We start from the raw sequence: 13592 nt of genomic DNA, 5'->3' as shown, positions 1-13592 counted from the left end.
TCTGCTGTATACAGCTTATCCTTATTCCTGTCGCGGGTGTGCTGAAATGGGGCCCTAAATCTATAATTTATGAAAATGTAACTTTTTGAATGGAATTATGGGAATAAATACAGAAAGGGTCTGTACATTTAGCATGTTGTATAGAATTATAGCATTCAAAATCAAATTAAAAATGTACTAATCACAAGTCAGTGTGACATCAAAAAATTACAAACTGAAGAATCCTGACGGCACCAGCTGCCGTTGACTTTGTAATCCAGCCAGCAATCCTCGACGCCAGCCAACTGCATGGCTCACATAAACAAAGATAGACAAATAACAACACTTGCACTGCAAACAACACTCACATGCACACCTAAGGACAATTTAGAGTCAATACACTTTTTGTTTATCTTGGGTATTGGTTTTAGTATTTAGTTAGTAGTACATAATAACCAGTTATTGCGCTTATGCAGGCTATGTTGTTTCTTCAGTTTTGTTATTGTCGTGGATGACAAGCTTTTTTCGACATCAGGGGATACTTTCTGTTTTCTGTCTGCTGGCGTCAACTTAAACAGCTTTTGTCCCTCTTTTTGTTGTCTTTGCTTTAAACCTTTCCAGAGAATGCCTTGCAGCAACAAATCTTATTTGCAAGCATATTGACTGTAGTTATATAAAACTGTTTTTATTTTGCCTTTCTACGAGCTGAATTTGGACTTGGATTTTTTTTTTTGGTACAAAAATGTACAGTTAATCAGTTGTATATGGTGCCGTTTTACTCTTTCGGGCCACGTTGCTCGTGGCATTGTGGTTCACGTGGCTCGTACATCTGCTCTCACAGTCACGCAGGTTCCGTGACATATACACTTACATGCACAAAAACGTTATTCTGGGAAGGAAAAAATGACTGGATTCCAACCTCGTAAAACTCCCAGTGGGTTGCAGTCACCGTAGGAGGCATTGTAGGGAAGGGGGAAGTGGTTAGCACAGCCGCCTCACAATTCTGAGTTTGGTGGTTCGAATCTGGACTCCGGGCTTACTGTGTGGCGTTTGCATGTTCTCTTCGTGGTTGAGTGGGGTTTTTCCCCCACCAATCTAGTTTCCTCCTACATTACAGAAACATGCATGTTAAGTTTATGGAAGATTCGTAATTTATGAATGTGAGTGTGAATGTTTTTTTTGTTTTTTTGTGTGTCTATATATGCCCTGTGTTTGGCTAGCGATCAGTGTTTTTGTTTATTTTGTTTTTTACATAATTTGGGCTTCCAGCTCATGAACCCCACGAAACCAGGAATTCAAAAAATTACAATACTGTGAAGAAATCAGCCCAAATTTTGCAGGCCAGAATTGAGTGTCACACACTAATCATCTAATAAACTCAAAGCACCTCCACAGGTTTCCCCAGGTGTCATGAAATTGCTTCAGTTTGGTTCAATTGTCTCAGTTGGGATCAATATGGGGAAGACTGCAGACTTGACAACTGGCCAGAAGACCATCATTGATACCCTCCATAGGACGGGTAAGCCACAAACGTTGGTAGCTAAGGAGGCTGGCTGTTCACAGAGTGCTGTGTCCGAGCAATGGAAGGACAAAATGTGGCAGGAGAAGATGCACCGGCAAAAGAGATGACGGTGGGCTTCAGCGGATTATCGAACAGAGAAGATTCAAGAATCTAGCAGAGATCCAGAAAGAGTGGAATGAGGCAGGAGTCACAGCTTCAAAAACCACCACATTCAGACAAATGTAGGAGATGGGTTACAACTATCGGGTTCCTCGGGTCAAGCCGCTTCTGAGCCTGAGCCAACGTAGGAAGCGTCTCAACTGGGCCAAGGCGAAGAAGGACTGGACTGTTGGCCAGTGGTCCGAGGTCCTCTTTTCAGAGGAAAGTAAAGTGTGCTTTTCATTCGGGAATCAAGGGCCAAGGGTTTGGAGGAAGTTGGGTGAAGAACAGAACCCAAGCTGCTTGAGCTCCAGTGTGAAATATCCATAGTCAGTCACGATTTGGGGTGCAATGTCCAGTGCAGGTGTTGGTCAACTCTGCTTTCTTAAATCCAAGGTCACCGCAACAGTCTTCCAGAATGTTTTAGAGGACTTCATGATTCCTTCTGCTGAGGATCTGTATGGAGATGCAAATTTCATCTTCCAGCAGGACCTGGACCCTGCCCGTACCGCCAGAAGCACCAAAACTTCACAGTGCTTGACTGGCCAGCCAACTCGCTGGATCTAAACCCCATTGAGAATCTATGGGGTATCATCAAGAGGAAAATGAGGGGCACCAGACCCCAAAACAAAGAAGAACTGACAGCAAGCATCAAGGGAATCTGGGCTTCTATAACTTCCAGGCAATGCCACGGCGCATCGAGGCAGTGATTAAAGCAAAGGGATTCCCAACCAAGTATTGAAGATTAACATATCGTTTTGAAAGTACCATATTTTGATTGATTTAGTGCGACTTTCATTGATTTTATTTTTTTCTACAAAAACTGAGACGTAAATGGTGATTTCTTTACAGTATTCACATTTTTTGAATTCCTGATTTCGTGGGTTTTATGAGCTAGAAGCCCAAATTATTTAAAAATAAATAAATACTTGAAATTGTTTCAATTACGGGCCCTGAATCTATAATCTATGAAAGTTCAACTTTTTGAATGGAATTATGGAAATAAATGAACTTTTTTTTTTTTTTTAGAAAGGGTCTGTAGAGGAGAAAAGCGGTCAACAGGGACAGCTGACTGCAACAACCACCGTTGTCCTTGTCAGCCCCTGAGCATATGAACAGCGCGATTGTGTGTTTTTTTTATTATCGTATCGGGTACCCATCAAAGAGAGTTTGATAATTTTCCTGGCATTTGACCCTTTCATCATGGTTGGTATGCCACCATTTTTTGTTTCTTACCACAGATCCAAGATGTGCGGTATCTGGGCTATGTTTGGCAGTGATGAGTGCCTGTCAGCTCAGTGCACCAGTGCCATGAAGATAGCACACAGAGGCCCAGACGCCTTCCGCTTTGAGAATATCAATGGATACATCAACTGCTGCTTTGGCTTCCATCATCTGGCTATTTTGGATCAGCTGCATGGCATGCAGCCCTTGCATGTCAAGAAATTTCCTTTTTTGTGGCTGTGCTACAATGGAGAGATTTACAACCATCTCACAGTAAGAACATACAAGCTGTTTACTGTTTGTTCTTTTTTTGATACTGTATGGACCACACTGGGTTTCACGTAAACTGCAGCGTTTTACAATGACGATACACCTAAGGAGCAGAGCTGAAACGAAATGGCCAAAAATCGTCACAATTATCGGTATTATCACCATATTATTGAACAAAATGGAAACAGAAACAATCACAGATACACACTTTTATTTTTAATCGAAATTACAGTGTATAAAAACCTGCAACCGGATGTACTTTATCATGAATTTTATGAACATCAAGAACTAAAGAGAAATGTCATGCATGCAAGACCCCACAATATTTAATTAGATTGACCGGAATATATGAACTAGTGGTGGGACTCTCTTAAAAAATGTCTGCAATTAGGCTGTGTAGTTAATCTCATTTAAATCAAATCAAATATTTTACACAAATTAAAATGTATCTATGCAATTATTCTAAGCTCATTTGATTTGAGTTGACAATCTCCCAAAGCTCGAACTCAGAAATTGAGATTGGCTATATTTGAGCTTTTAAAGGAGTTTTTGTCAACTCGGGTACTTTATCCAGGTGTTAAGTGTTCCCAATCAAGGCTTCATGGCTGAGCCCATTTTCCCGACATTAGACACAGACGCTGCTTGTGGTTTTCTCCATTATGTGCAACGTGCACACACTTAGTTACACTTAGAATGAGGCGCCAGCAAAACCCGCTGGCTGCGGTTTTGCGCAGGCGCGATTCACTTGTAGTTGGCAGATGGGGTGAACATCTCCCGCTATAACGAATCAGTGAGGGAGTCTCATTCTTCAAACTCTCCAACAACACCAGAACAAGTCTCAAAATGTGTCGCTACCCGCTAGAGAGTCCCAACACTCGTGGATGCTGCTAGAATTTGCAACAGTATTACGAGCTGTTTGAAATTTTATCACGGTTTATCAGTAAACTCTCAACAGTTTCATCCTTATTATAGACCATTTAGAGCTGCCGTTGACTGAAATATTATATTTTCTCAAAGTACTTAATAATTAAGTAATTAAAACATGTCTTAAATTTGTTAGTTTCCAGTGTATTTTCCTTCTTAGCAAGATATTTTGGACTGATAGATCCTTCCAATTTTATTGAAACTGTTTTGGAAAGACCTCTCCTAGAGCCGTCACCTTATCGTGGTGGAGGGGTTTGTGTGTCCCAATGATCGTAGGAGCTAAGTTGTCTGGGGCTTTATGCCCCTGGCAGAGTCACCCATGACAAACAGGTCCTAGGTGAGGGACCAGACAAAGTACGGCAAAAACACCCCAATGATGAATATTATGAATGGATTCAGTTTTCACTTGCCCAGACGCAGGTCACCGAGGCCACCCTCTGGAGCCAGGCCTGGATGTGGGGCTCGAAGGCGAGCGCCTGGTGGCCGGGCTTGCATCCATGGGGCCCGGCCGGGAACAGCCCGAAAGGGTAACATGGGTGCCCCTTTCCATGGGCTCATCACCTGTGGGAGGGGCCGTAGGGGTCGGGCGCAGTGGGAGCTGGGTGGTGGCCGAAGGTAGGGGACCTTGGCGATCCGATCCCTGGCTACAGAAGCTGGCTCTAGGGACATGGAACGTCACCTCTCTGGCAGGGAAGGAGCCCGAGCTGGTGTGTGAGGTCGAGAAGTTCCAACTGGATATAGGTGGGCTCGCCTCCACACACTGCTTGGGCTCTTGTACCAGTCCTCTTGAGAGGGGTTGGACTCTCTTCCACTCTGGAATTGCCCACGGTGAGAGGCGTTCAGCAGGTGTGTGTATACTTATTACTCCCCGGCTCAGCGCCTGTACATTGGGGTTCACCCCGGTGGACGAGAGGGTCCTTTGGGTTGGGGGACGGGTCCTGACTGTTGTTCAGATTACCCACGCTTTTTGGAATCCTTGGAGGGGGTGCTGGAGAGCGCCCCTGCTCAGGACTCCATCATTCTGCTGTGGGACTTCAATGCTCATGTGGGCAATGACAGTGAGACCTGGAAGGGCGTGATTGTGAGGAACAGCCCCCCGATCAGAACCTGAGCGGTGTTCTGTTATTGGACTTCTGTGCTGACCACGTCTTGTCCAAAAAGAACACCATGTTCAAGCATAAGGGTGCCCACACATGCACTTGGCACCAGGACACCCTAGGTCACAGTTTGATGACTGACTTTGTGGTTGTGTCATCGGACTTGCAACCGCATGTCTTGGACACTTGGGTGAAGAGAGGGTCGAAGCTGTCAACCGATCACCACCTGGTGGTGAGTTGGCTCCGATGGTGGGGGAAAATGCCGGTCTGACCTGCCAGGCCCAAACGTATTGTGAGGGTCTGCTGGGAAGGTCTGGCAGAATCCCCTGTCAGGAGGAGTTTCAACTCCCACCGCTGACAGAACTTTGCTCATGTTCTCGGGGATGCGGGGGACATTGAGTCAGAGTGGACCATGTTCCGCGCCTCCATTGCTGAGGCGGCCGACCGGAGCTGTGGCCGTAAGGTGGTAGGTGCTTGTCGTGGCGGCAATCCCCGAACCCGTTGGTGGACACTAACCGTGAGGGATGCCGTCAAGCTGATGAAGGAGTCCTATTGGGCCTTTTTGCCCTGTGAGACTCCTGAGGCAGCTGATGGGTACCGGCTGGCCAAGCGGAATGCAGCTTCGGTGGTCGCTGAAGCAAAAACACGGGCGTACAGAAAAATTGATTTTGATGGAAAGGGACCTTTTAAAATAATTGTTGGACTACAAAAAGAACAGTGCTGGATTTTCATTCATTTGTTTTCAGTAAAATTATATTGATTATTACTTTAGTAATTTTCAAGTTATTTCGGTGACCATTATTCATTCTTTTAGAGAATACTAATCAAAATGTAGTCCATGTGTGAAACTATTCCGTCTTGGCATCCATAACTTGGTGGAACACAGCACCATAGTAGCTTTTGTCCTCAAAAAACGCTTCTAGGCAAAGTCTACATTTATCATACTGTAGCACGATGGTGTGCATTACTTACCATAGATGGTTTTGTTTGAGGAAAAAAATTATCAGTGGATCCCCATGTGGTAGTGTCTCTGTGGATAATGCTAGTATCTTACGATGACTTTTCTACTGTTGTTTGTTTTACAGGTCTGCATGAACAGGGAACATTTTGACAAAATGGTTGTACATACCTGAAATGTTTTAATCCTGGTTTATCAAGTTATCTTTTGTTTAAAAAGTTATGTATTTTCACTAAAGTCTAATTCAAATAGTTATATAATGGGTAATAGATCCCATTCTGCATTGATTAATTAAATTAAGTACATCTGTCATGCTCGTGTCCCCCCATTTTGCAAACACAGCGCATTACACACATTACGTAAACCCCCACGCTCATGTAACATATTGCCAACATCTGCTGCAGATTTTCAAAGTCTGGGCACATTTAATGAAGCTTCCTCCAGAATTCCTATGTCCATGCTGAGTTCCTGGTCTACACACTGGGGTATTTAAGTTCTCGCAGAGCTCAAAGCCTAAGGTGCTTGTAAACTGAAGTTATGGAAGAACCTGAGTGATATTCGTGCAAGCAGGTTATGTAAAAACTAACAGGAAGCCTACCCTGAGATGAGGGAGAGTCAAATATCCGTTGCATCGAGAAGAAATTCCGACTCAGTCATCACGGTAGCAGACTCTGTGAACCTAACCTGCTCGCTCGCAGGTTTTTTGTAATGCAAAATTCTGACTTTCTATTAGTCACCTCCCACCTGAAGCAAATATGGCTTGTCCGTTTCTCCATAGTTTATTGATATTCAGGCACAAATAAATTTAAAATGATATGTTGGCATTCCCAGATTACCGTAATTTCTCGTGTATAATGCGCACCCCCCAAAATTGACCTCAAAATTCTGGAAAATACCTGTGTATAATGCATTTTTACAATGCATGATTTTGCTTCTACCTGTATGATCAAAACATGAAGTATTATCTGTATTTTGTTAGTTTTTTACATGGATGGAAAATAATAAATCACAAATTCTGCCTGGGTATATAAACTTATGAGCACAACTGTACATATATGCAGTCATACTACCCCTGTCATATTGGAATGAAAGTGTACTATAGACCTTTATTATAACCACTAGGTGGCATTGGCATATTAGAATGAAAGTGTAAACCCCTCTCATAACCACGAGGTGGCGGTGGTATTTTGGAATGAAAGTGTACGGCTTTTTCATAACCATGAGATGGCAGCATACATTTATAAAAGGTGAAATTGTTTCACTTTTCCCCTATACCCATGTATAATGCAAACTATTGACTTTTCACAATTTTTTTGGGGAAAAAAAATTGCATTATACATGAGAAATTACGGTAATTTGTCAACAAACAGTATTGGTTTTCATCAAACCCAAAAAATGTATCGTCATAACATTCTCCAGCCATATACTGTATCTCTAATCTTACACACTGTGGACTTGCCTTGACATTGGGATAAAATTTTGTGCATCTTTTTTGCTAGTTAGAGTTTGGAAGATCCCACAGGTGAACAGGCTAATTGGGAACAGGTGGGTGCCATGATTGGGTATAAAAGGAGCTTCCCTGAATTGCTCAGTCATTCACAAGCAAAGATGGGGCGAGGTTCACCTCTTTGTGAACAAGTGCGGGAGAAAATAGTCGAACAGCTTAAGGACAATGTTCCACAACATTCAATTGCAAATAATTTAGGGATTTCATCATCTACAGTCCATAATATCATCAAAAGGTTCAGAGAATGGAGAAATCCGTGCATGTAAGCGGCAAGGCCAAAAACCAACGTTGAATGCCCGTGACCTTCGATCCCTCAGGCGGCACTCCATCAAAAACTGACATCAATGTGTAAAGGATATCACCACATGGGCTCAGGAACACTTCAGAAAACCAATGTCAGTAAATACAGTTCGGCGCTACACCCGTAAGTGCAACTTGAAACTCTACTTTGCAAAGCAAAAGCCAAGAAACGACGCCGGCTTCCCTGGGCCCGAGCTCATCTAAGATGGACTGATGCAAAGTGACAAAGTGTTCTGTGGTCCGACGAGTCCACATTTCAAATTGTTTTTGGAAATTGTGGACGTCGTGTCCTCCGGGCCAAAGAGGAAAAGAACCATCCGGACTGTTATGGACGCAAAGTTCAAAAGCCAGAATCTGTGATGGTATGGGGCTGTGTTAGTTGCAATGGCATGTGTAACTTACACATCTGTGAAGGCACCATTAATGCTGAAAGGTACATACAGGTTTTGGAGAAACATATGCTGCCATCCAAGCAACTTCTTTTTCATGGACGCCCCTGCTTATTTCAGCAAGACAATGCCAAACCACATTCTGCACGTGTTACAACAGCGTGGCTTCAAAGTAAAACAGTGCGGGTACTAGACTGGCCTGCCTGCAGTCCAGACCTGTCTCCCATTGAAAATGTGTGGCGCATTATGAAGCGTAAAATACGACAACGGAGACCCCGGACTGTTGAACACCTGAAGCTGTACATCAAGCAAGAATGGGAAAGAATTCCACCTACAAAGTTTCAACAATTAGTTTCCTCAGTTCCCAAACGTTTATTGAATGTTGTGAAGAGAAAAGGTGATGTAACACAGTGGTAAACATGACCCTGTCCCAGCTTTTTGGAACGTGTTGCAGCCATAAAATTCTAAGTTAATGATTATTTTCTAAAAACAATCAAGTTGATCAGTTTGAACATGAAATATCTTGTCTTTGTAGTGTATTCAATTAAATATAGGTTGAACATGATCTGCAAATCATTGTCTTCTGTTTTTATTTATGTTTAACACAATGTCCCAACTTCATTGGAATTGGGGTTGTAACTATACCCTGGCATTCGCACCTCCAAATTCAAGAGGCAAGTAAGTAACTTGACCTTTCTTTCGGGTTCCATGTCAAATCAACATATCATATTATTGTATATTGTGTTTTTATTTATTTTAATTTTTTTCTCTTTTGTTTTCAATATTTATAAGCTGTTTTTTCTTTTTTAAATGCTTTTAATAATGTAAAGCACATTGAGTTACCTTGTGTATGAAATGTGCTATAGAAATAAATTTGCTTTGCTTTGTTTATCGTGGCTCCATTGATGATGTCTTTTTGTTGTGGCTGTGCACGAGCTTCGTCTAAACATGAGCTCTGAGTGGACTTACTGTTAAATCAAGAACTCTTAATATTAGTTTCCATCCATCCATGCATTCATCCATCCATCTTTCCCAGTGGTCCATTTCCAGAACGCCTCTATGGGGAGGTGTCCAGGAAGCATCCTAAACAGATGCCCGAGCCACCTCTTCTGGCTTCTCCCAATGCGGATGATCAGCGGCTCGACTCTGAGCTCCCTGATGACCAAGGCTTCTTACCCTAATCTCAAAGGAAGAGCCTGGACCCTCCCAGCAGAGTAAACTAATTTTGGCTGCTTGAATTTGCAATCTTTTTCTTTTGGTTGTAGCGTATACGGGTTAAATGAAAATGTAATTAATTGAGGAGAAAAGAATGAGCTGGAAGCGATGCCTGCGTCACTTCCGGTATATCGTAATTTTAAATTACAGCGTTATAAATCAAGATATTTTATATATACCACGTCACTTTTTATGTGGATAAAATGTAGGAAAAACGACAACAAACCTTTTTATCTGTCTCGTAATCAAGGTTGCTACACTTTAGGAAACTTTGATAAAAGTTCTAGACGTCCAGAGGGTTCCCAAACACACAACAATGCAAGTAGTGAATTTTATGGAAAATTCAATGACCTAACATGGGGAATCTACAGGGAAACAACAGAAAAACACAAAACAAACAAAAGTATAAACGAACATTGGCAAAGGAAACTGACTTGCGATGTGAGATTGGTAGAATGAGCGTATAGTGAATGCATATAGCTGGGGATTCCTGTTCTCGTGAATTTAAACCCAAATATGCACTAATCTGAACTTTTAGTAGACCGCAATGTTGGATTTACGTGTCTTGAACACGTTTGAGGCAGGCGGGTCAAGCTTCCGAGTGTTCGGCCGGCCCGGTCCGCACAGGGAACAGGTGGATTTGGCGAAAAGGAAAAAAAGGAGCCCAAAAAGTTCCCAGGCAGGACGGCAGGAGCCCGGGTGTCTCGTCTCGCAAGACGTTCGACGTTCAGAGTCTGCATAACCGCAGGCGCTGCACTAATCTGCCTGTCAATCTCCTGTTCCATTGTTCCCTGACTCGTGAACAAGACCCCGAGATGCTTCAACTTCTCCAATTAGGGCACTGGTTGTACAGGGACTCAACAACCCGTATAAGTTCCCACATAGGGCTGGGCGATTAATCGAAATTTACTCGTGATTTCTATTTTGGCTTCTAAAGATCATAAAAACATTATAATCAAAGAAAAACGATTAATCTGCAGCGGCGGTGCGTTTGAAACGCACCCTAAACGCAACCTGTGTTGCTTGTAGCAAGTGTGTGACGCATGTTCTTCTGCCTTCCCTGAGCGTGCTTTAAGCAGTTTACTGACACCCCAGTTGGAGTTTACCACAAAATTAATGGTGCAACAAAAATATTTACTCACATTGAATATTTAAATACAAGACACACATTGTTTTAGAAATGGCCAGTTTATGCTATCAGTCAATGGAAATCCCCATTGACGGGCTAGCTAACATTAGCATTAGATCACAGGAGGGATTTATCTTCAAATGACATTTTTATACACAAACGCCTTACTAACACATACAGACAGAAAATATAACAATACTCACTAGCATATATTCTTCCTAATCTGTGAAAAACAACTTTTAACAAAGTTTTAGCATTCTCTTCTACTCTCTTCTTCTGTTTTTTAAAAAAAAATTTGTATGTTACTGTAATATGCAGCTCCATGCATGGACCAGAATTTCCTTAAAGGCATCCAGAGTTTTTCTCCATAGCCTCACCAAAGTCCTCCCCCGCTCAAGTTTTTGTCTCAGTGACAACCAAAGCTGCATTCTGCTTGGTCTGCCAGCATCTATCAGCCGGCTCTGCAGTCCCATGTCCCAAAAAGGCCCAATAGGACTCCTTCTTCAGCTCGACGGCATTCCTCACAGCCGGTGTCCACCAATGGGTACGAGGATTGCAGCCACGACAGGCACCGAGCACCTTATGAGGACAACTCAGGTCAGCCGTCATAGCAATGGTGATACAGAACATGGTCCACCTGAAATCGATGACCCCCGCCTTCCCCGGGAAGGGGTCGAGGTCCTGCTATAGGTGCGAGTTGAAACTCCTTTTGACATAATGACATACAGTATATCCACCATCGGAGCCAACACACCACCAGGTGGTGATCGGTGGACAGCTCCAACCCTGTCTTCAGTGTTCCAGATGTGCGACCGCAAATTTGAAGACACGACCACAAAGTCGATCATTGAACTGTGGCCAAGGGTGTCCTGGTGCCAAGTGCACTTATGGACACCATTATGTTTGAGCATGGTGTTCGTTATGGACAATCCGTGACAAGGACACAAGTCCAATTGGGTTCTGGCCAGGGTAGCGGCCGTTCCTCCCAATCCAGGTCTCACTGTCATTGCCGATGTGCGAATTGAAGTCCCCCAGCAGAATCAGGGAGTCCCCAGCAGGAGTGCACTCCAGTACCCCCTCAAAAAAGGGTGGGTACTCTGAGCTGCTACAGTGTTTGATGGATAGGCACAAACAACAGTCAGGACCCATGCCCCCACCTAAAGGCAGAGGGAGGCTACCCTCCCGTCCACCGGTGTGAACCCCAACATACAGTACAGGCAAAGAGCCACGGGGCAATAAGTTTGCCCACACCTGCTTGGCATGTCTCACCTGGGGCAACTCCAGAGTGGAAGAGAGTCCGACCCCTCACAAGAGGACTGATTCCAAGCTGTGTGTCAAGGCGAGCCTGACAATATCTAGTTGCAACTTCTCGACCTCCCACACCTGAACACCAGGTGGACCCATGTTGCCTCCTCGCCTCCATGGGTGCATCAGGGTCATCGGGGGTTCTGAGCCATGCTTTGTCTGGTCACCTAGGACCTGTTTGCCCTGGTTGACCTGCCGGGGCAGGGCTCAAGACTGTGACCATTCATGGTGTCTGCTTCGCTAAACACTACCTGTATAGTTAGTTTTGTTGTACGTTTGTAAGGCTGGGAAGTGCTGGCAGCACTCAACTCTGGCCTCACTTGTCGCAAGCTTTATAAATTCCGACTCTCAGCGGAAATTGTACACACCATCACCGCACTGGGTCTCACTCCCCACGCTGTAAAACAGTCTTGCTGTGATGAGCCATGGATCTTCGAGTAGGACCCGGAGACCAAAGAACCCAGCCTTCAGTGGAAAAGGCAAGTGTTGCAGAGGCCGAAGAAAACAAGACAAGAAGTCATGTTGATCGCATTCTTCAAGGTGAGGGCCATCGTCAAGAAAAGCGACCAACCCCGCTCTTTGCTTCGTTCCGTGTGTGAGAAGAGGCGAGAGTTGTAACAGGACAACTCGTGGCTGCTTCACCGTGACAACGTACCTCCTCACATTGCCTTGAATATTCAACAGTTCCTGGCTGAGAAGAACATGCCGTCCTGGAGTAACCTCCCCACTTACCCGACCTGACGCCGTGATTTTTTTTTTTTTCTTTTTTCCCAAGCTCAAGCGGGTCATCAATGAAACCCGTTTGGAAGATGTGGATGACATTAAGTTTGGTGAGGCATTGGGGTGAGGGGGGGGGGGGGGGGGGAGCTTCAATACGTCACTGTTCGAAGATCCAGATGAGTTACATTAATTTTACCAATAAAATAGTAATTCTTACTTATTTCAAGATTGTATTATTTCTCCGCAGGGTGTCCGGGCTCTCCCTTAGAGATAGGGTGAGAAGCTCGGTCATCCGGGAGGATCTCAGAGTAGAGCCGCTGCTCCTTCACATCGAGAGGAGCCAGATGAGGTGGCTGGGGCATCTGATTCGGATGCCTCCCGGACGCCTCCCTGGTGAGGTGTTCCGGGCACGTCCCACCGGAAGGAGACCCTGGGGATGACCCAGGACACGCTGGAGAGACTACATCCTTCGGCTGGCCTGGGAACGCCTCGGGATCCCCCCGAAAGAGCTGGAGGAAGTGGCTGGGGAGAGGGAAGTCTGGGTGTCTCTGCTAAAGCTACTGCCCCCGCGACCCGACCTCTGATAAGCGGGAGAAAATGGATGGATGGATGGATATTATTGCTCATCAATTCAGTTATTATTAACTAATAATTTAATACAATTATTTTAAAAAGTTAAATCTATGTGATAACCTATTTTAGTAATATTGTTTTATCAATAATTAATCAATTATTCAATTAGATAAATGAATAAAAATGGAATTAAAATAACATGCACACAAATACACGAAACACAAAACTCTTCTGAGGAAAAAAAAATGTGTATGTGCAATGCACAAAATTTGCGGCGATGTTAGTGCACATCTTTGGTCTCTGAGATTTTTTTTTATGAAAAAAAAAAAAAGCCATACCGTT

At 43.9% G+C, this 13592-nt stretch overlaps 1 protein-coding gene across 1 annotated transcript in view; it reads left to right on the top strand.

Moving 5' to 3' along the window:
• The window catches only part of asns (asparagine synthetase), a 54916-nt gene that overhangs the window by 9392 nt on the left and 31932 nt on the right, over positions 1 to 13592 (top strand). Inside the window, exon 2 of the mRNA XM_061759881.1 lies at positions 2881 to 3136. Within this exon, the coding sequence (XP_061615865.1) occupies positions 2888 to 3136 (249 nt within the window). The 5' untranslated portion in view covers positions 2881 to 2887. The remainder of the gene's footprint in view (positions 1 to 2880; positions 3137 to 13592) is intronic.

This window comes from Phyllopteryx taeniolatus, chromosome 21 (genome assembly GCF_024500385.1).
Source record: "Phyllopteryx taeniolatus isolate TA_2022b chromosome 21, UOR_Ptae_1.2, whole genome shotgun sequence".
NCBI classification, from domain to species: domain Eukaryota; kingdom Metazoa; phylum Chordata; class Actinopteri; order Syngnathiformes; family Syngnathidae; genus Phyllopteryx; species Phyllopteryx taeniolatus.
This window is presented reverse-complemented; position numbering and strand designations above follow the sequence as displayed.